General features: G+C 47.6%; 1 protein-coding gene across 11 annotated transcripts in view; it reads left to right on the top strand.

The window, feature by feature from the left end:
• FMNL2 (formin like 2) overlaps positions 1 to 23058 on the top strand; it is a 152702-nt gene that overhangs the window by 86856 nt on the left and 42788 nt on the right. For 6 of the 11 annotated variants that reach the window (XM_040604059.1, XM_040604054.1, XM_040604058.1 and 3 more), the window contains exons 3-8: positions 3888 to 3968; positions 7374 to 7450; positions 9486 to 9569; positions 11211 to 11363; positions 12774 to 12893; positions 22492 to 22600. In XM_040604059.1, the coding sequence (XP_040459993.1) occupies positions 3888 to 3968; positions 7374 to 7450; positions 9486 to 9569; positions 11211 to 11363; positions 12774 to 12893; positions 22492 to 22600 (624 nt within the window). The remainder of the gene's footprint in view (positions 1 to 3887; positions 3969 to 7373; positions 7451 to 9485; positions 9570 to 11210; positions 11364 to 12773; positions 12894 to 22491; positions 22601 to 23058) is intronic. The other 5 variants (XM_040604065.1, XM_040604061.1, XM_040604062.1 and 2 more) reach the window with 1 other exon arrangement.

The raw sequence follows: 23058 nt of genomic DNA, 5'->3' as shown, positions 1-23058 counted from the left end.
AAATGCTCTCGCGAAGGTGCAGAGCACCTTGAGAAGGGTGCTGGGCTGGCCACCCTGCACAGGCGCTCGCAGCGCTCGTGGCAAGCAAAGGAACCAGCTGCAGCCACGCCGGGCTGGCCAGCGCTGTGCCTTCCACCCTGCGGGAGCCCTGACCGGGGCTGTGGGAGGATGATAGCCGCAAGCAGGCGATCAGGGTGTCCCGGAGGTGTTGGCGAGCCTCGGGCTGCCGCTGCTGCACAGCACCGAGCCCTGGATCCCACAGCTTGCGACACATCAGCCTCTAACACGAACCAGTCCAAGCAGGATGAACTGAGACAGTAATCATAGCCAGGAAAGGGCAATTTTAAAGGCTAATCCCTCATGGCTTTCCAAAGCAGAGAAAACACTTTAAGGGGCTATAAAAATGTTTCCAGGACTAGTAGATGTTTACCACAAGTGGTTCTTGGTCACTGCTTAGAGAAGAGCATTGCTGGTATCTCCTGTTCATGGATAATGTTTTTAAATTCCTTCAACCCAAATAATTCCACTAGACAGTAATGAGCAGCATATTTTTTAATGAAGTTGCTGTAGATGTTATTACATAAATACATAATTACAGCTAGGTTTTAAGAAAACAAACAAAACCGTAAGAATATCTGCATCACAGACTACTAAATGTGCTCACTGAGTCTCTTTAAGCATTTTATTTTGAAGACTCAAGATACTAAAACTGGCAGTTAGGAAAAGCTCCTGTCACTTCAGCAGATGATGGCTGATAAGTTAGTAAGAGAAATAAATCCATAAGAGTAAAATAGCTTCTCTGGAAGATTAAGCTAAACACAGCAGAGCTACGGTCACATGAAAGAACCCCCAAAAAGGGGAGGAATAAATAGGAGAGCTAATGCGGAGCCTCGTTAGCCTGGGACCGTGCCGTCAGGAGGAGCAGGCTGCTCGGGGCTGCTCTCACGTTGCCCGCTGCTCTTCACCAGCGACCTTCAGCTTGGTGCTCCGCCACTTCGCGCCATCCCTTGAGATGCAAAAACTGATGTTTGGACATGGTTCTCAAGTGGCACAGTGGAAACATTTCTGCCTCCATGGTTTTTTGTAGAGGAAGATGGGGTTATTCAAACGCTGTAATGTCTCTGGAGCTGATCTAAAACTGTTGAGGGGGAAACTGAGAAGCGGTGGTGGTCTCCGAGGCTCAGATACCTCGGTAACTCTTTACTAGTCTACAATGGGCCAGATTCTCATTTACAGCAGAGTGCTTTTTTGTCTGTCTTCCAGCATAAAGATGTTTTAAAATGGGTTAATGGATGGAAATTACTTCTAAATAGCTTATACTTATGCCCACTGTAAAGCCCCAGTATCCTGAGGGGGCCGTAAGCCTGACTGAGAAACTGGCCTAACGGTGTCCTGTAAAAAGTGCCAAAATTAAGCAAGCAGTTAGGGTACCTTCGATACTGACATTCTTGTGACTGATTTATTTTATGTGTCTGTATTTTTTAATTTTTCTATTTCCTTTAAAGCCCCTGTCAATACTTGTGGGTGTTCCTGCTCCCATTTTCCAGAGATTTGGATGCTAGGCCTGAACGTTGCGCACCTCTTGGGATGCGACAGGTGGTTTCTGCTTGTGCCGGTGGAGCTGGGTGATGGAGCCCTGGCACATTGTTCCCAAACCCGTCCGTCGCCCCATGCATCTGCCTTGTGCAGCTGTCTTTCCCAGCGTACCAGCAGCAGTTCCAGTTAGCAGCAGATTTAACTACAGGGGCATGAAAGGGACTGTCAGACCCACAGGGGCCAGCGGAGGTGAGATGGTTCCAAGCATCCGTGGCTGCAGAGCTGAGAGGTGGCCATGGCGGTGGGCACGGTGCTGGGGGGGCTGGCGTGGGACAGGCACCGCTGCTGTCGCTGTGGCCAGAGAGCAGCTGGCAGCAAAGACCTTTGCATTTTCTGAGCTGGCTTTTAGCTAAAAAGGAAATGCCAATTCCAGGACTGTGTTTGGCCCATAAATGTGAAGGTGCATGGAAAAAAATATCCGGTTGTAAAAGAGGAAAGAAACGTCTGCTCTCTGTCTTACAGAGCTCTCGCCCGGGGCTGATGCACCACAGACTTCTTAGTTCATTTTTTCCTGCTGACCATGATGAATTACTTTTTTTACAGCAAGCACAAGATAATAACAGGAACAACTTTTGGTGCTCCGCAGACAGTACATTCTGGTAACTGGGCAGCGGTGTCCTGTTCATTATGAAATAACTTTCAGATAATGTAGTCAAAATTGCATCCTGACCTAATAAAGGGAGGTTTCACATATCAGTTATAAAATGCAAAATTTCAGGAGGAAATTGTTATGAGATCTTTCCTCAAGGGAAAGGGTAGAATAGTTTAAAATTCTTCCAAGATACAAATAGTATCAGAACTTTTGGTAATGCTCTTAACAGGTTTGGACACAGCGTGCTCCTCGCAGAACAACTCGTGTTTCACAGCAGCTTTTGTAGGATAAATTTCAAGCTGGCCATGCAACTGGTAAAGCAAACAAAACCCATGCAGCTCTCAGAGTACAAGCAGACCTTGTACTTGTCATCAGAATCTTGAATTCAGTTTTGAATGTGGTTGATGCTGGATTGCAGATCAAGTGTCTGCTGTAAGGTTAGTGTTGGGAAGCCTTCGGTGAGAAATGAGTCTCAGAGGCAGGTAGGAATTTCTTGGCACTGGACTAGCAGCAGGTGAGTGAGATGGGGAAGGGAAATCAGGCACACTGCTGGTGTATGAGGTAAAGCAGGAAAGCAGGCACGGGTAATGAAATGTTTTACATGGGTAAAGCCCGCAATTGCAGGCAACTTGCCTTCCTCTGTGTCCTGAGGTTGATCAGAGTCCAAATTTGGTCCATAATTTCCCTGGTAAGTGGAATGGTGGCCTCGGTGGCATTTGTTGGCTCACTTCCCACCATGCTGGAGATCCCTTAGCTCAGCCCTTGTGTGACAAGGGTGTGGAAGGAAACCCCCGAATTTCTGGGGGCTGTGGGTGCGTGGGACGAGCTCAGCCACTGCCGTGCTCCCCATGCAAGTGGTGCTGGCAGAAATGGTGCGGGGAGCTGATCCCAAGGCACGATGAGTGTGACAGTGCTCAAGCACTGTGTTGATGTAGGAAGCGGGATGCTGCTGTGATTGAGTGTATTTACGTAGAATGAACGAGCCCTCCTGTGTGGTGGCTGGGTAGGGCTGGTGATGAAGTCTGTGTCGTTACTGCCAGGAGAGCTGGCCAGCCTGGTGCATGCTGTGCCCAGGAAATGGGAACCTGCAGTAAGGGTTGGGCGAGGAGCTGGTGAGCCACTTCCAAAGGCAATCCAGTTTAATATCAGGGAGTTAAAATATTGCTTGTTTATTGCTAACATACTCCTCTTGCATTCGATTTTCTGGAATCTGAACAGTGAAAGGTTGAGACTTCTGCCATGACTAGACCTCACAGTGTGTTTGTAGGCTTGTTCCAAGTGATAAAAAAGGTGTCTTGGCTTTTGCAGTGATGGCTTTCAATCAAACAGAGACACATGTCTGCTCTTCTAACGCTTATCTTTCAGTACTCCTGGCTAGCAGAACCCTGTTATTTCAGATGTGTGTGTTTATGTGTATAACTGAAGTTCAGAAATGTCATTGAATGTGTAAGGTATGTTTTTATGCATCCTATATAAATACAGAATTTCAGACTATCAAGATGCATGTAAATATATTTTATTTGCATGCATATTGTATATGCAAAAATTATACACTTAGGAATGTTGTAAGTACATACAAAACTATATTATAAATATATACTGTTTAAATATGTATGCGTTGCATGCGTTTTATATATATAGTAAGTAAATAGAGCAGATGGTATAAAATGGCTGATGTTTATTCTTGTCTCCTTTGCAGGAAAGGTTTCAAGTGAAGAATCCTCCACATACATACATCCAGAAGTTGAAGGGCTATCTGGACCCAGCTGTAACCAGGAAGGTGAGGAGTGTCCTGTTTCCTCTCGCCCATCCCTCGTTCCTTGGCGAGGATGGTCCTGGGATCTGAGTTCCTTCCTGCCTTTGTGTAAAAGGCCACATAAAAGTCTCTGAGAAGAATCTCGGAGATGTAACAAACGGCAGAGAGGAGCAAAGAGAAATTGGACAGATGCTGCAGTTTTTGCAGCTGAGAAAGGAGAACAGATGTTGCAAAGAAAAGGACCATCTGACACAAACCAACTTGTTTTAATAACTTTAGCATTAGTAAACAGTCTGACAAATTACCACTGAGCTGTACTCTAGGTCTGACTTTTCATGTGGGCAGTGCTGGTGGTGAATAAAAGCTCTGTGGAACGGCCCTTTTCTCACCCGTCTGAAGGGGATGTTGAAGTTTCGAGTCCTTTTCTCTGGGCTTGTGTGTGACAGAAGCTCAGCACAGCTGGCACGGCTCACGTATCGCTTGCAGTCTCATCCGAAGTTTCAGGTCTGTGAGGTAAAGATGTAACCTGGGGTGTATTTACATGGCAGAGCTTCATCCATACTTCCACGTATTCTTTTGTCCAAAACAGTTTGATGATCACTCCTGAAAGATTCAGGCACTTTACTTGGCCTTTCATGTGAACTCCGTGCATCCCTGAATGTGGCTTCTGTGCTGGGATCTGTTTGTGGCTGGTTCTGATATCTCTGCACCGCTGTCAGGGGCTTAGTGATAGCCTCCAGGATTTTAGAATAACAGTAAACCTACATCCCATTTAGAGGACCATCGCTGAACCTTTGGTATTTAACTGCTTTGGATATCAGCGTATATCCTGTGTTGATAGTTGTAATAGCCTTTAAAAAAACCCTAAAACCCTCCAAAAAGGCAGCGAGAGCATAGCAGATCCTGCCATTGACTTCCTCTGCCTCGTCCTCAACAATTGCCGCTTTGTGTTGCCATACAATGAGCTGAGGTTGGTGCCCTGCGGTAAAATGCATACATATCCTGGGAGTGGGCTTCCAGGCTGGGGCACCTCCGGCCCCGCAGAAGGTGAGGGGCAAACACTGGGTACCCTGTGCCTGCCGCGCGCCGGCGCTCGCTCCTGTCTTCAAGGCTGCAGTAATGTCTTCTGACAGTGCTTCTCTTGTTGGGGGCTCTGACAAGGGATAGGAAACCATTTAGTAGGAAACCTTTAAATTTGCCTGTAGCTGATTATAGTTTTTTGGTTTTCTTTTTTTTTTTTCAAAAAATGGTGAACAGGGTCTTTGTGTTTTTTTCTCCTGAAGGGTTTTTGAAATGCGTTTAGTGTTTGGCTTTGCTCTGCGGTTGCTCCGTGGGCACACATTGAAGCCTTTCTTATCCTAATACCACTATAAGAGTCCCATGACAAATGACAAAACCAAAGGAGCCTAAAAATAACTCCATTGAGTTCCTCTCTTTTGTTGCGTTATTCTGTGTCACCAGCAGCCTTTCCTCAGCCTGGGCTGTGAGGTGGAAAGATTTATGCATGGGCTCTGCATGGCCGTGTGGTGTCACGGGGAGAGCTGGTCTTACCGGGATTATTGCTGTAGCTGAGGTGGTGTCAGCGTTTTGGCTGATGGTCCCCGGCACGGCCAAGAGAATGTGGCTCTAAACGCTGCTGCAACATGCATGTTTCAGCTTGTCATGGGGGTTGCAATGGCTCATCCCGAGAAAACAGTTGCTTTTCATCTGAGCTGAATTTTGAAATGGGAAAATGGAAGTGTTGACATGACACATTTTTAAAGGCATGGCAGTTTGGTGGCTGCTAGAGCCCGGTGCAGCGGGGAGCCGGTTCGTAGCTCTCTGCCGTGGTTGCAGAGAGCAGCCTGCCCTTGGTGGGCACGGCAGCCCCGCGTGGGGCACCTGGCAGCCTCCTGCCTGTTTCTGCCCTGCCCTCCCACCCCAGTCCCCTGTCTCCCTCTTGCTGCTTGAATATTTTACATTTACTTCTAGAGAGGTGAGTTTTTATATTGTGTAAACTCTCTCGGGAGAGAAGGCGCTGTGATTTTGTACTCTGAGCTAATTGATGGAGCTCCAGGAAGCTGTATGTCTGATCCCAACTAGCTAGTTCAAAGTGGAAATTCGTAGTGCCTTGTGTCTACTAGAACTTTACAGCGAGGCATCTATTTCAGTCTCCCAGAGGCTTTCTGAGCTGGGATTTAGTCTTAGCTCAAGTAAGCCAGTGGTGCTAACTAGCATGCGATGAAACCCTGCTGAAAAGGGTAGCTCTAATTTTCACGTAGGTCAGCAAGGCAAGGTAAATCCTATCCTTTCCTCATCTTCATCTCAATAAATTAACTCGTGAGCATCATTAACTGCCAAGTAGTCCCCTTGGTTTTACTGTGGGTTTATTGTGGTGCACTGAGAACAACCCCGCTTTTCCCTAGTGTTCAGAGCACGGTCCTACTTGCAGCAGTGTGGCTTGTGTCCCAAGCATGTGTGAGCCCCTTCCAAACACATCAGGTCTGCGTGTGATAACTGGTGACCAGCCCAGTTAAGTACTGCAATTCCAGGATGGTCATCGTTGTCCATCCACTTCTTTTACCTTGTTTACAAAGGAGGAGTTACCAAAACAACTGCTCCAGAAGAGTTTATCTGTCTGTTTTAGTCCATTTCCATGGGCAGGGGCACCAGGCAGGCTTTCCTGGCTGGGAGAGGCAGCGGCACTGCTGGCTCACTCCCTCGGCACACCGAAGGTGATGGAGAGGAGCTGCTTGACTCAACTCATGACGAGTCAGCGTGCATTTAGAGGTCGTCTGCCGTGCCCCGTGCCTGTTTTGAGCCATGCAGTGCGGCTCTTGCTGCGTTCCACTCAGGTCTTGCCAGGTTGCACTTTCTCCTCCCCTGTGGAGATGGCACAAAACCTCACCTCCTTTCCACGGCAGTGTTCTACTTCTGCCATTTTATGGCCTTTTCCCAGCATCTAATTTTGCAGATACATGTTAGCATGCACAAATTATTAAAGCATGCAGATGGCAGCACATGTGTTTCACTATTGGCTCACACCCACAGATTTGCTAATTAGACAGAAATTGTGGCAGGTATTTTGGTATGGCTGTAAAGTCACAAAAGCAAGATTAGAGCACCAGCCTGAGACTGAAGCCCAAACGCTGTAGTTTTCAATGGAGAGTTTGATACTAAAACAAAGCTTGTATTGTAAAGAAATGTTTATTTATCTACAGGCTTTTAATTTTCTTAATCCTGGAAAACTCAAAAATGTGCATGGGAGCAGAAGTTATTTTTCTGCGCTTGTTTTTGTTGACTGCTGGACTGTTGTGGCATTCCTCAGGATTTAGAGGGGTTCTCAGTTTACCTTAATGTTTTATTTATTCAGTCGGCGCTGTGTGAGATGATATTTTTAAGGCATCACATGAGTCTAATTGTTATTTTTGCCTGCTCCCTCAATTACAGAAATTCAGAAGACGAGTCCAAGAGTCTACTCAAGTACTCCGAGAACTGGAAATTTCTTTAAGAACAAATCACATTGGGTAAGAATTTTTGATGTTTTCTAGTCTAAGATATTTTTTTTTACATCTACTGATGGATGTCTTTGAGAAAATATCTCTTTGCATGTCAAGCAGTGATACCACTTGATTGATTGTTAAAGCCTGAAGGGCTTAGTTAAGGGATAGCTGGGCATCTCAGGAGAATAATTCAGCTTTAATCCTTCCGTGATAGGGTTCATCCACATTTCTGTGAAGGCTGCAAAAAAATTGCAGTCAACTTCTGCTTCACCCTAAGTCAGTCAAAGCAGGAGTGAGCATGATTGTGTCTAGAATAATAATAGCATTGCAGCTATAAATGCATATATAAAAAAACTCCCATGCTGTTTTATAGCTTTAACATGATGCAGTGCATCATGTGAGTAATGGTACCAGGATTTTACTTTCACAATGCAGAAAATTCCTCTCAAATAGTAAAAGTAAAAGAATCGCCAGATACTTAGTTTTTTATCGGACATGCTGTTCCCACCGGCGTTTCCACCGGTCTCGCCTCTCTGCCTTGGGTCTTGGGCCCAGAAGGCAGTTCAGCACTGGCGCATCAGCCAGGAAGGCTTCCTCAGCGTTGTGTTTCATGATCACACACTGCGTCCAGCTCAGTTACAGTGATTTTACAGGATGTTGCTTTTATTTTGAGGTAAACGAGGGTGTTTTAAACAGTGGGAGGAACAGCTGTACTCTCCCGGTGGGAGCTGGCTGCCCAGCACGGCCTGCATGATGGCAGGGCACCCTCCCGCAAGCTGCACCGGTGCAAGTACTTAACAACAAACTTCTCCCACACCCCTGCTATATTTTGTCTCGTTTTCCAACACAAAGGATTCCTCACCAGAGACTGAGGGCATCTGAAGTGTGACGTTCTGCAGATTTATGGTGGCTCGTGGGTGTGCAGAAGGAACCGTAATGCTGCACCAGATAAATAAAAGAGGCTGACAAGACCAGTGTTTGTTTATTTGGTTCACTTAGCTGAAAGATGTGTTTCGAAATGTGTTTTATAAAAATACCGGGCTGTTTATTTTAGCAGGTAAACAGTGAAATATTTCAGGCCTGAAGACTAGAATCACTTGGAGGGAATGAATTCCCGGTCTGCTGAGACCAGGGATCCGTAGCTGCTTGGCCCTGGAGGCAGAGCTCCCTGCCCAGCTCCCCGCTCCGTCCAGGGGCACCTAACCCACCCCGGGGGGCTCGGCTGCCCCGGCTGGGGTTCGGAGGAGAGCGCAGCTGGGGCTGTGCTCGGGCTCCTTGCTCACCTGGGTTTGCCCCCAGATAGCTGGATTTTCAAACTTGGCATTTTCAAGTTTCTGAAAGCTTTGGAAGATAACACTTTTCTGAACTGCAGATTATTTTGCATAACTCTCGGGAGCCAAAATTCACAGTAAAAGGTTAATGCCTTTTAAAAAGAGAAGGCAATATTACTGTGTATGTCCCGGATGGCAGATGACTCTTTCGCTGGTGTGCTGTCTAGATGCTTTTAAAGACTGCTGCTGATCAGGATGTGATAAAAGATAAACCAGGTCCCTGCGACTCCTGCGTTCAAAGGCAGCTGTAACCCCTGCTTGGTGGTTTGCACAGCAGCGTGTGCCAGAGGGGAGGTGAACCTGGGTGTCCAGTGAAGCCAGGCGGCAGCTGAGCTCCCCAGTGCATCTGTGGCCCTCTTGCAGTAAGAAGAGGAAAGTGGGGAAGGCACTTGCCAACTCTGGAGCTCCGTACTTAGAAGAGCAAGTATCTAGCTGTTTCTGAGCAATGCAGAGCGGTCATAGGGGTTTTTATGCTTCCCCGCCCCCCGCCATCACAGTGCTGCAAAAAAGCTCATTTCAGTACATGTGTAAAGTCCTCTAAAGGACTGTTTTAAATGTCTCTAAATAATAAAGGGCATTTTAAAAAAGTTCTCTTTTCCTGACAAAGCACGGTTTTGCTGCAGTGCTGCCTTTCCCACGCTGGATCGATCTCTAGTTTATCTGACAAGAATTCCAGTAACTGTGCACAGCCCACGAAATGCTCTGATGTCTAATGATTTTTCTAACAGATGGGTCAGGGAGTTCCTGAATGAAGAAAACAAAGGCCTGGATGTGCTGGTGGAGTACTTGTCGTTTGCACAGTATGCGGTCACGTAAGTAAGACATGCCTGGTCCTCTCTGGGCTTGCGAGGCCGAGCAAGAATCCTGCCACCTCTGCAGAGCAGGAGGGGGAGATGCCAGGGCAGATGCTCGGCTTTTCCTGCAGCAGAGCTTTCCTGCTGGCAGCTTGGTGCAGAACTATGCGTGTACCTTAGAGCAGAGGAGATACTAAAGTCCAAAACTATTGCATTGTAACATTTTTCAGAGGAAGAAAAGCCTAAGTTTAAGCCTTGAGATTATTTATCTCTAAGACTGTACTGACATGATTTTGGCTTTGGCCACTGACCATCTTAGGGGTACAGTGCAAAAAGCATTCCACAAATATCTGGAAGCATGCAGGCTTGCTTAGAAATAGGTTTGCAATAGTGACTAGTGCCCTACCCTGAGGCATTATAATACTGCCTACCCTGTTCAAAGCAACTTCCGTACACAAACCACTTCTCACAAGGCTCCTGGCAAGCAACGTTGTTGGCATCCCATGCAGTACATGCACTGCGAGACAACAGTAGGAATTTCGAGGTGATTCTGTGTGTTGGGAAGATACAAAACAAGGTTTTTCAATTCTTGACATGGGGTTAGTTGGAAATCAGATTTAGTCATTTAGGTAATAAATCATTAAATGTATTTTATTAAAATAAATCAGGAGAAACCCCCAGCTTTCATTAGTAGTTATATCACACAATTTGATGTAGATGTTCAGCTGAGGATCTGGTTTCGTACATCCACTGGCTTTCATTCAAGATACTGTAGCAGTAGATGTTTGTATATGTGTATATGAAAAGAAGGGGTAGGTTAAGAGTAGTGCTGTAATTAGGAAGCCAAGCTGAGTGGAGTTGAGATTCTATTTTTAGAAAAGGTGCCATCAGATGTATATATGTCATTACACAGAAAAAAGATTTTTGGTGACGTTGCAGTAAAATTAATGAAGGAAAATTGTATGGTTTAAAATGTTAGTAATGCTGGAAAAAACTGCACAGCAAAGGGAAGTGTTTGTATAAAGACTTTCTTCCTAAAATTATACAAATGAACACAAGTTAACTTGCTGGGTTTTTCCCCTCTCTGACATGGTAAACATGAGTAATAACCTCAAAAGCTGTAAAGGGAACAAGCAATTTTGCTTGAAATAGCAGTACAATGGGCAACGAGTCAGAAATTAAAAGAAAATCTGTAATGATCATGGAAATATATTACATACGCTGGTAGATCGATGGGGGCCCACAAGGAGGTGCAAATACTTGGTCACGTGTTGATGGAGGAAACTGAATTAGTACTCGCAACACATTGATGAGTTGAAATAAAATGGAGCCAGCTTTAAGCATCCCCACTCTTTCCTTCAAGGCAGGGCAAAGTGGCCAATGTATTTATTTTACACTGAAGTAGAATGCTTAGCTGTTTGGTCCTTCTGAGCTGGTGTGCTTGTGTGGTTTGCTGCTGCCTTTGCCCAGGTCTGGATTTGCTGCGCTGTGCGTTTGCTGCTGGCGCTGAGCGAAGGGAGGTTAGCCTGCCTTGCTTTCTTCCTTTCTTTTTGTAATCTTTTGGGACCTACTAAAATCTGCAGGTGTTGGACAGGAAGGAAGATGCTCTGTGTATCTTTTCTGTCTAACTCAGCATTGGAATTTCTATTTTTTTTCCAGATTTGACTTTGAAAGTTTGGAGAACAATGTGGAAAACTCGATGGATAAGTCCAAACCTTGGAGCAGATCTATTGAGGACTTGCACAGAGGCAGTAATTTACCCTCACCAGTTGGCAACAGCATTTCCCGCTCTGGCAGACACTCGACTTTACGGTAAGGTGCTTAATCGGGCAGTGGACAACCTGCAAACAGCGAGTGCCCCAGTGAGAAGAGTCAGTCTGGTTTTCCAATTAGGATGTTTTTCATCTTCCCTCTTTTCACAGTATAGGCTTGGCATATGTAGGAGATGTGTCATTGTACTGATGGTTTTGAGGTGGAAAGAAGCGCTCAGCTGGTAACGTGGGGCAGCGTTACACAGCAGTTGAGGAAGAGACAAGAATAACTCTGCCTCCCTTTCCAATGGCAGAGTGATCTAAGGATGCGCGATACGTTTCCATCAGGTACAACGTAGCTTGCACAGAGGAAGCAGTACCTCTTCTCCAAAACCTCTCTCAAGGTTTCCATGGCCCCAGCCAGCCTGGGGCTCCGATCTGGTGTCTCATCCAAAAAGCTCTCTTCTAACAGCACATTCCTTCCATGCTGCTGTGAACAAGATATATATTTTTTTTTTTTGAAAGGCCACTTCCATTCTTCAAACCTGCTGTTAATTCCAGCACCACCCTAGGCTTGACTATGAAGTATCTCTTTCCAAATACTGGGATTTTTTTTTTTTTTTTTTAGTTTGTGGAAAAGTCAGGATCACTTCCCAGGACTGAATGGCTGTCAGCTCTGTAACATTCCTTTGATGTTTTGCTATTCTAAAACATACTGAACACTAGCTTCAGACTAGCAGTTCCATTACCCGGGGGCGCAACTCAGCATTTCAAATGCTTTTTGACTTTTTTTGGGAGCTTTTATGGAGTTGTGTTACATCATACTGTGAGCATAGAAAAGTCCAAAAAAGATGGAGCCAGTGAGGACCTGCAGCTTTTTCCCACGTCTTCCAGCAAAGGTTCAGCATTGGTTTGCCAGTCAATGGTAATGTTGGCTCTTCACTGATGTTGAGTGCCTTCCACCTACAGCTGGTAGTGGATGTGGTACCTGGGAGACGTAGTACACAGACGCCAGGCAGTGGAGAGGAAGAGTCAGACACACAGTTCTGGTAAAGAAATACAAGCTGTGGAGTGCAGCAAAATCACTTGACCAGTTGATTTTTAAACTTTTGAATGTTGCAAAGGTGTTCTTAGTCGTTTTGGTTTTCTTTGATTACTGTGACAGAGAAATGGTAGAGTCTTGTGCTTGCAGGAGGATGTCTTACTCTGCTCTGTCTTTGGGAAGCATGCTTGTGATTAGTCACACTAGAAGTACGTAAGTCAGGTATACGTTACATGTCTCTTACATTTTTTTCTCTTCATTTCCTTCCATCCTTTTTCACATCCCTCTTTATTCCTTACCTTTTTTTATTTTCCATTTCAACGTCCCCTTCCTTGCATCCTTCATTCCCCTCCTTCAAACGCTCTTCTCCAATTCTCTCTCTCACATCCTTCCCTCCTCTGCTCTCATCTGCCTTTCGCATACCATCAGATCGGTTTCTCTGCCTGAGCAACTTCAGTTCAAACGCTGCCAGAGCTGCTTTTCAGCCAACTGCCTCTGGAGCAGCTTCACTTTGCGCTCTGCTGATGAGGCTTCGAGCCGGAAAATCTCGTAAGTCCCAGGTGCAAGGTTACACGCAGCACGGGCTATGCGGGGCATGGGAGCTGTGTGGCTAGCACTGTTCCCCATGCCTTATAATCTGGTAACCCTGCGTCTTGGTAAAGCAGCCACCTGAGCATCAGGGGCAGGTTTCAGTCTCCAAGATGCGTGGTTATCACATTATAACTTCAAAGCGTAGTTTGCTTCCGTAGAGTGGAATTTTCTAAAAGAAAAGAAGATGTGTTTCACTTTGAAACAAGGTACTAGTTTTCTTCATCATATTGCAAATAATATTGTTAGTTTCAGACCTAAGACATGGAGCCCTTAGTCGTTGGCCGTGTTATCCCATCTTTTTTATTACAAATAGAGGCTTCGCTCATATGCAAAACTGGCGCAGAAGTGTAACCTAGCACAGCGTTTGTCAGCCAAGTCGTCCCCTCCTGCCCGCAGAGCCGTCTGTGTGCTGGGGCAGCTTGGGCAGAAACTGTCCAACACATGTTGAACTAGCATCTTTAGGTTGTGTTTCTTGAAAAAAAAGAAAATATCTGTGTTTTAAAATCTGTTTTTTCAATAGCTGGGGGGACTGTGTGTTTTTAAAAAAAGTAAAACCTAAAGGTAGGTGGGAAGTTTTTAAGAAGAGTTTTTTCCTGTAATTAGCAAACACTAGTTAACTGAAGCAGAAGCTTTTCTTGAGAACAGGCTGGGCCCTCGTCAGACGAGGAGGGTTTGCAGGAGGGCATTTCTGGGCAAAACCAGGAGGTTTCTGCCGCGGGGCTGGGTAGACAACGTGCCTGGGACATGCAGAGACCTGGGCCGTGGGTTCTTGAGTGTGGAAGCTCCTCTTCTGTCTTCGTTATGAAAACATTCAAATGGAGAGGAAGGAAGAAGCGGTCCTCCCTCTTGGATGAAAAATAGAAAGCTGACAATCTTAACAGGGTAATTTAAAATGCAGGAGCTGGACTCATCCCTGCAATGCCATAGCAGTATGAAAAATGAGAACAGATTTGGCCTGGATTCCTTTTAATTAAAACAGCAAGAAGGTTTGGGGAGACAGTTGTTTCGTGCCAGCTTTAACACTGTTTTTGCTCGCTGTTGGTACGTACAGGCATACAGCAGTGTTGGGGCACCCGCTCTCCTGCCTGTCCTCGGGGTTCAACAACAGCAAAACCTGCTGTAGCCCTCAGAACCCTGTATGGTCGCAGCTGACGTGTGCTGTGCACATTTAATTATAGCAAGAGGAAGAGGAGATAAGCACAAAGCAACACTAGGAAGTACTGGAGGGTTATACCCCTTGTGCACTTGCAAATGATGCGACTGTTGTCGTGAGCAGCTCCCTTGCAGCAGCCAGGGCGAGCTGGCTGCGGTGTGAGCTCGCCCAGCGGTGACGTGGGCATGGAGGCTTTCTGTCTCTTCGTCTACGTGGCTAAGGCTATCCATTTCTAATTGTGACTTTAACCGGCTTCCCGTAGCTCTTTTTAGTAGTGCTAAACCATGCCAATTCCCTGCTCTCTGGGTTTCCTTGGCAACTGAGGTTGTTGGTTTTTTTTTTAAGAAGAGGCACAGGGATTTGGGAAGCAAACACCAAAATGAGGGCAGGAAGATAAAAAGAGGGATGAACCTTTGGGGATTTTATTGCTGCTTTTTTGGGGGGGAGAAAGAGCATTACTTTCACGTGAGAGTTGTACTCTCCTGTCAGATAAATATTAATGCAGACTTTGTAATGTCCCAGCCCATTAGAAATTCCCTTTCTTCTGAGTCAAATACTTCAGTTTCTATGTGAACTGAACTGAGAAACTTCATTTCTTTCTTGAAAATCTGTGGAGTCCATAATGAGAGAGGGATGCAGGCAAACATATCTTAATCCATAAATGGGCTTTGAATGCATTCAGCAATTGGACTCATGTTTGACACTGTTTTGCTGCAGTGATTTAATTTGGACTTTGCCATTAACGCTTTCACTGCTCAGGGGCCAGCTGACTTTGTTGTCGTAATTGCTAACTTAGCAGAGCATATTTTTGAGCAGCCCATTGTCAAGTTTTGTGGTCCTCCTGGTTTCTCTCCCTGAAGCCCAGGATGGAAGACCTGGGAGAGGCGTTGGTCAGGCAGTGGTGTCCGTGGCAGCTGGGGGTGGCTCCAGCACGGTGGGTGCCCGTTTCCACATAGCCTGCTTGTGGTGGGGTGGGTGATTGTCCTGGTCGAACTGGGGGAGAATCCCCAACAGTACCCATCTGTGTTTGTGTACAGAGGGGAAGCAACACGCTTGTTTCCATGCTGGATGTGGGACGTGTGCGGCGTGGCAGAGCTGAGCACTCCCTGGGTCTGCATTCACATAGAATCACAGGACGGTTTGGGTTGGAAGGGACCTTAAAGCCCACCCAGTTCCCAGCCCTGCCCCGGGCAGGGACCCCCCCCAGCCCAGGCTGCTCCCAGCCCCATCCAGCCTGGCCTGGAGCACTGCCAGGGATGGGGCACCCACAGCTGCTCTGGGCAGCCTGGCCCACCGCCTCGCCGCCCTCACAGTACATTTGTATCTGTAGTCATGCGCTGGTTGTGGAGCCTGGGAGGAGGGAGGGAGACCAAAACAGGCTGTTGCAATTTCTTCTCTTGCCTTTTTTAAGCAGCAAATATCTTCTCAACTTTATGGAATAACAATTTTCCCAGATTCTGTTAGATGAAGACAAACACAGCAGCTTCAAGGTCATTTATTTTCTTTGCATCTGTGGCACAGCCCAGCTTTGTGTCGCCCGTGTTGGAAGTGGCCGCTACCTGCTCTGGCTTCCCTTGCCCGAGCAGAGCTGCTGGTTGCACCTCACTGGTGTAAATGTTTATGGGGGCCACCGCTGAGCGCAGGCTTTCCCTTCCCGGGCCTCGTCCCTGCAGGGGGGTGCAAGTTCAGAATCCCCATATCCAGCAGACCCAGCTTGTAACTTGCTTTAAAGAGGCTGGAGAAATCCAAAGTCAGTAGGAAGCGCCGAGCCCTTCCTCTTCCAAAGCCCCGTTCTGCTGTCAGGAGGACATCCATGACACAAACACCACCACCTCCAAATGCCAACAGCAAAACGGCAGGAGCGCAATCCAAACCCCGCCAAGCGCCGATGCAGAGCAGCAGCCCCAGTCCACACAGAGCTGGGCGAGCGGCCGGGCAGGTGGCAAGGGCCACCCTGGGCTCTGCTGCTCCCCTGGCTCCTGCTCGGGGGGAGCCAGTGCAGGCATGCGATACACTTTAGCAGAGAGTAAGATAAAAATAATAGGAGAAGCCAGCTGTAATCTGTGTTTGTTATTAACACGGTTCATTAGAAGTCTACAGCATTGGAGTGAGCTCATGTCCTCATTTTAAGCCTGGAAGTCCTCCCGTTGCACTTGGTGGAGATGGCAGGATTTTGTATTGAGATCAGTGCTCACCTACCATGGTGGAAAGGGCTTTCATCTACCTGGAGCATCCCATCTTTTTGTGTAGGTGTTTTTATTATCCGTGTATCTTCAGTGTCAGCGTGAGCTGTTTCGCACCAGGAGATGCCCTTGCTTGTTGCATTTTCTAGGTCTTGGTTGTGCGAAGTGCTGGGTGAGTCCATGCCACGCTGGGCATTCTCAGCAGTTTTGTCTGATACTGGTGACAAAGTAGCATGGACGTGGAAGCAGAAGTAGTTTAGCATAATTAATTTCCTTGGGCTGGCTGGGTTGAAAGTTCCTTTTCACCTTTCTGTAGGAGGCTGGTGGGCAAAAGCACAGCCTGGTCTCCAGAGACATCGTGGCAGTGCTTTTACAAGCACTAAATTAACTAAATTGTTAACAAATTGAATAAAAATGACGAATGAGTTATTCTTGAAGAGAAGCGTACTTCTGTTAGATGCAGGCACAAAAAAAGAACCTTAAACTGTCCTGTGTATTTCAGCCCAGGTTTAGGCTTGGTTTTAAGGGCTTTTGGTTTTCCCACGCGGGTGCAGTGTCCCGGCGGTGGGAATGCCGGATCCTGCGTGCTAACCCCCAGCTGGCGCAGCCAAGGCACGGCGTGGTGGCACAGCTCCCTCCCTGTGTGACACCCCGTGCCCACCGCTGATGGCTGGCAGGAGGGAAGCGTTACACACTGCAGGAGCTTGCATGTGGTCAGGTTTTCTGTTTCTGCCTTTTTTCAAAACTAAGGTTTTATAATTCTTCTTTAAAGGAGGGGCGGAGGAAATAAAAGAGGAACCATCTGATTTTAATTACCAGGATAAATATACTCATGGTGACATAATCTTTGACCTGCAGCAGACAGGAAATCAAAACCAACGATTCATCCAGATGCTCAGATCAGCCTGATGTTTAGTAACAAGAAATGAAATAAAAGCAAAAGAAGATCATCCACCCTGGCTTGGCTCACGTCGCGTAAAGGGAGGTGTCAGAGCTACTGCCAGCTTGCCCTGCCTTTAGGAAGGAAACAAATAATGTCAGGGGTCATTGCAATTGCCACTGATACAGAGAAAGCATCTTGAGCCTTCGTTCTAGTGTGCAGAGTCCTCGTAAAAGAGTTTCTGTGCAAAAAATCCTCATTAATTCTTGGCATTCATGTCTGTGTGAAGAAATTTGCATCTGTTGAAGGGAAGCGATCTAAATCTGGGGCAGAATCCCATCTGTGCTAGAGATATTTTCTCTACACTGCAGCCCTCAATTGCATATTCTGTACCCATTTTTCAGCTTAATTGTAAGCTAACAGGGGTGGAAGGTCTGCGCGCCGGGGTGTGTGGGCTCTCCGTGTCACTGTTGTTATCGCTGAGTTACACATCACCGGCGAGGGAGGTGTGGGGTGGTGGGGCAGACAGGACAGCTGTGGGGAGAGCACAGAGCACGGTGTGCAGCCTGGGGCTGGAGCTGTGTACCTGCCCGGGGGCAGGGTCCCCAGGGGTGATGCAGCTGCCTCTGACTTTGCCTATTTGCTGGTCATGAGAATCACGGAATCATTCAGGTTAGAAAAGATGTTTAAGAACATTGAGTCCAACCATTAGCCCAGCGCTGCCCAGCCCGCCACTAACCCATGTCCCTCAGCACCGCATCTATGTGTCTCTTAAATCCCTCCAGGGATGGTGACCCCACCTCCCCCTGGGCAGCCTGTCCCAGTGCCTGACCACCCTTTCCATGAAGAAATGTTCCCCAATGCCCAGTCTGACCCTGCCCCGGTGCACTTGAGGCCGTTCCCTCTGGTCCTGTCGCTTGTTACCTGGGAGCAGAGCCCGACCCCCCTGGCTGCAGCCCCCTTCCAGGGAGCTGTAGGGAGCGATCAGGGACCCCTGAGCCCCCTCCTCTCCAGGCTGAACCCCCCAGCTCCTCCAGCCGCCCCCATCAGGCTCGCGCCCCAGCCCCTGCCTGGCTCTGTCCCCTCGGTGTCCCTCCTGCAGCGAGGGGCCCAGTGAGCGAGGCCTCCAGGTGAACATCTCAGGCTTCCAAGCGGGTGTTCCTGGCTGCGGGCAGGTGGTGCCGTATGAGATGTCTGCAGCCTTTGGTGGGTTTCTGTGGGTCTTTTCCACCTCTTCAGAAGAGGCGAATATTGTCTTCACCTCAAACCATCTTCTTGGTGCCTGTGTTGCTCTGCAGTGCGGGGTCCTGATTAGGTGCCGGGGAAGCCGTGGAGGTCGGGAGAGGTGCAGAGGGGAGGGAGTACCCCTCAGCCCATGAAGGCTCCACCTAGGTGGCTGCATCCCAAGCCGAGTTCCCTGGGAGGAACATACCCAGTGTGCTCCAGGGTTGCAGAGCATCCTTGCTTCCCAATTCTGTTTATTCTCCCTCCTCAAGCAGCTGGCCATGCCATAGCCTAGCTTTACGGTCATCTTTTATTGCCTTAAGAAGACTTGCTCCCATTTGTTACAGCTGCCAAAACTCTGTCAGATGTTTACAGCCGTTCTGAAGCTGAAGGGGTTGATACACCAGGCGCTGAGGAAGATTTTTTTTTCTTCTGTCAGTGGCATGATAAAGATCTGATTACCCTGCTTATTTAAAATTTAAATAATGTATGCAGCCTTTAGTAGTTTTAAACTGAGATAAGTTATTGTAGGAAGTATCTCTGTATGACTAGAAATGACTTGTAAATCTTTTTGTTGCAGTGTTTGTCATATTAGCGAAATGAATGTATGGAAATACGCTAGTGCGACGTGGTTACGCGTTCTCCAGTCAGCGCTGGCAATGCTTCCAGACTTACCAGTTCAGACTCAAGGTACAGGTCCCAGTTAAAGGTTGCACTGGTCCTCTTTTGTCTCAGGAAGGGAGATCTGGAGAACGACTGCATCCCCGAGCGCAGGGTCTGTGCGTGGGCTGTCAGCCCGGCCGTGGGGACGCAGCAGGATGGAGCGCAGCCCCGGCTGGAGCTCCTTGGCCAGCCCCATTCCTACCAGGAGCAGCCAAAGTGTCCAGAGCCCAGGTGGGAGAGTGGTGCAGCACACCATCCAGGGGGCTGGCGGTGGCCTGAGGCCAGCCCCACAGTGCGGGGAGCAGCCTCGTCCTCCCTGGTCCCCTGGGGCACAGCCTGTGCCCCTCTGTGGGGTCCGCCCCCCAAACCCCGGCTCCCGTGCCTTAACGGCTGGCTGTTCTCCGGCAAAACTAGGTCATGTTTCCCGCAAACCTGAAATCCGTCTGGAGTGCCCTGAGCTGATTTATGCATTCATATATATGGAGGGGAAAAAAAAAAAAAAGAAGAAAAAGTAGTGCGACTGAATTCTGCTTTGAATTTTGGGGTTTCTTTCATCTTGGCGCTCCTGGAAAATGAAAGCAAAGGGAAGTAATTGCTGGAGCCTGGAGTCGCCAGCTCTCCGTGGGCAGGGTGGTTTGGCACTGGAGCTTGCCGTGCATCCCGCTCGCATCCCACACTGGAGCTGCGGAGCAGGAAGGTTCCCGCAGCTGCACAGGCTGGCACGGCCAGGGTGCTGCTGTGCAGGGGTCACTGCCACCCCCCCGGACACCAGCCCCTCCTAGCAGCTGCCTCTTTCCTTTTGTTTTGTCCATTTGCAGTGAGAAAATTAGCAAGTATGTTCTGTGTGTCAGAGTGTGAGCTAGTGAGTCAGAAAAAACAAGTCTGTTATTACTTGTTCTTCTATTTGTTATTAATCTTAATTATTATTATTATTAATAATAATTTTAATCACTGAATTTAAAAGCTACAACTTTTTTTGACAAAATGAGTAGCTTGCATTTTTTAGACAAGTACTTTGCATTACTTTAGACAAGTAGCTGTTCACTAGCAGCATCAGTAATAAAGAGAGTAACCCCTCAAATGCACTCAGAATATGCAGAGGAAAGAAAAGAAAGAGGAAAACAGTGAAGTGTGATAACGCCAAAGCTGCTCTGATCCCCCCTGACATTGCCCAGGGCCAGACGCTTAGCACAGGAGGTGCTTAGGGCACTTGTATGAGCCAGGCGGATGCCCCGTGATGTTCCTCCTGGTACATGCTCCTGCTTCCAGCAGTCTGTAGGTTTAACATCCTGATCTAAGGATCGCATTTCATGTTTAATAGCTCTTGATGGATTATTTTTTTTTCCCCTCTGTGAATTGGTGTAAGTGCTTTTGGAACCTGGGCCAGGCTCTGGGCTCCGCAGCAGTCGTGCTGAAGAACTCCTGCTCTCTGGAACACTGTGTGGAGGAGTGCCTCGAAAATTGCCAGGTTTGCTTTGCTGCTGTCACCTGATAATTATGTCATGCCACATAGTTCCCATGTTACAAGAAATAATGACAGATCCTTCCCCGTTGACTCCTTCCATGCACTCATACTTTCTTGGAGTGCTGGGATAGTTCTTGGATGGAAAAGCCTGGTTTTGCATCTCCCCTGAAGCTGTCCTGTTCACCGCCTCACCTCCCTCCCCCTTGGTGTGTGGGTGCCGTTGGGCTTTGAGTCGCTTGGGTACCCACGCTGACCCGTCTAACTCCTGGCTGGGGGCTGTGGTGGGTGCTAAGGACGCTGGCACGCAGAAGCTTTCCCCGCTGCAGTTGTTTTCCCGAACCAAAGAGGAGAGGAGCCTTCCCTTCTCTGTGCTGCAGGCTGCAGAGGTGGCATTGGCAAGTGAGGCCAGCTGCAGTTGCCTGACGGAGCCTTGGTTTTCCTGGAGGTTGTACTTACTCCAGCAGTCAAGTTCATCTACAAATTTCTCTTTCCTCCCCCAGTGGAGTTGCTCTTTGCATAACAAATGGCAGAATTTGCACATTGCTGCACTTGCATGGCATTGTTCTTATTTCTGGCTTCCTATCAGCAGATTTTTATACTTTCTTCCTCCGTTTTCAGGCCCAAGTGTGATAGTTGGCAATGCCAAAGGATTGCTGTGCCTGCCTAGACATTCCATTAGCCAGCGAGCTGGTGCCCTTTTAGGCTCTGCTCTCACTCGCATGGGTGCAAATCAGGAGCAAATCTCAGGATGCTGCAGCCCTGTGACTAACAGAGAACCCGCCTGCACCTTCTCTTTGGGCTGTTTTTATGCTGTAAATTGGGGCAACATGATCAATAATGTGTTTTTCCAACCCCAAACACCATTGCTGTCAGTGTTACCCGCGGTGCGGCTGGCTGGGGCTGCTCAGGGCAGCCTGCAGAGCATCACAGAGCACCTCCCTGCACCTGGCCCAGCTGGGGTGGTCCTGCAGACACCACCCCCCACCCCCCCACTTGGGATGGGGTTTGTCCTGCAGCGTGCTGGTCTTGGGGCTGGCTGGGGCAGCGCGGCGGCACCATGGATGCCATCAGCTGATTGCAGCACTTAGTGCATCACTGTCAAAAGAGTTTCTTGACCATAATCATCATCTTCTTGTTGCTTATTTGGTTTCACACATGCAAGAACATGATAAGTATTTCATATGGAAGTCCGTCTCCTTGTCTCCAATTTCCTGTGCTCAGCTTGTAAAGTGTGTTTTTTCTTTAAGAAAATAAGCAGTATCTCGGGAAGAGCTGAAATGTGGTTTTCATTTGCTATGCCGTAGAAGTAACAGATTCAAAGATTTCCCTTTGTGTTTATTCCATGTACTTATTTAATTGAATTCAAGGTTGATTTACCAGTTAGGGGTTATAATTAAAATAATTAATGCCTCTGTTCTGAGGAAAGTTCCTAAGGGCTGTATTTTCCTCAAATAATTTGGAGGGCTTTCAGCAAGCTCAGCTGCAAAATAGAAGGGAGGCACCATTCTTAAAGGCAATGCAGCGGGAATTAATACGTTTGCTGATGCCTACGAATGTGCAGTTCCATTAGAAGTCTGTGCTGTTGCTCATGCAAAGTAAAAGTGCATGGAAGAAAATCTGGAATACCTCTGCTGGCGGGTGGATCGTTCTGGCCCTGTTGCATGCCGTGAGAGATGGAGGTACCTGCCTTTGGATGAGTCGTGCTGCCGCCGCGTGGGAGGGCTGAGACCGGCAGCTCGTGGCCTGTGCTGGCCCTGGGCTGGGTGGCCAGCAGGCAGCTGCAGAGCCGAGCATCTGGAGCTTTGCCTGCTGCCAATGTAAACAGCCCCTGACCTTTTTTCTGCTCTGTTTGTATGTTGTCCAGCGGTCTTCAGCTCTGCAGAACTGAAAGGGTCTGCGTTTTCACCCAGTGGAGGAATATTTCTGTTCCTTTATTCTTACCACCTAAAACCAGTCTTGTGATTGATGAGAGCTGTTTTTGTTTGCAGGTATAACACCTTGCCAAGCCGAAGAACGTTAAAAAATTCCAGATTAGTGAGTAAAAAAGATGATGTTCATGTCTGCATCATGTGTTTACGGGCCATAATGAATTACCAGGTATTTCCCTTTTTGTTCTTTTGAACCACTTAACTGTTTTATGGTTGAGAGGGGGCGAGGAAAAGGTTAGGGGTGAATTGTTAAGGTAAAACTGATGAAAAGGTTTAAATTCTGAACTCATTCTTAGGCAGTGTAGCTGGGAAGTGATGTAACACAGTCCGTGTGTACCCATGCAGATGGTGGGGTACAGATGTGGAGACACACGTAGGTAAGTGGGTGCATACTGGGCCGGTTCCTCTGTTCACTGACGGGCTCACTTTGCACTCACTGATGAGGCATGCAGCCACACAACTGAAATTAGAATTTGGCTCAGAGTTTAGTACTGACATTTAGGAAATACAAGAATTTTTCAGAAGAGCTATACACTGATGGAAAATCCAAGCTTTCACCTTTGTTAGATATTTATGGCAAGGCAGTCGCAGTAACTGTAAGTCAAGGAATAAACTAGACCAAACCTA

Source organism: Falco naumanni, chromosome 8 (assembly GCF_017639655.2).
Source record: "Falco naumanni isolate bFalNau1 chromosome 8, bFalNau1.pat, whole genome shotgun sequence".
NCBI lineage: Eukaryota > Metazoa > Chordata > Aves > Falconiformes > Falconidae > Falco > Falco naumanni.
The sequence above is the reverse complement of the archived record's forward strand: the minus strand, read 5'-3'. Positions and strand labels throughout refer to the sequence as shown.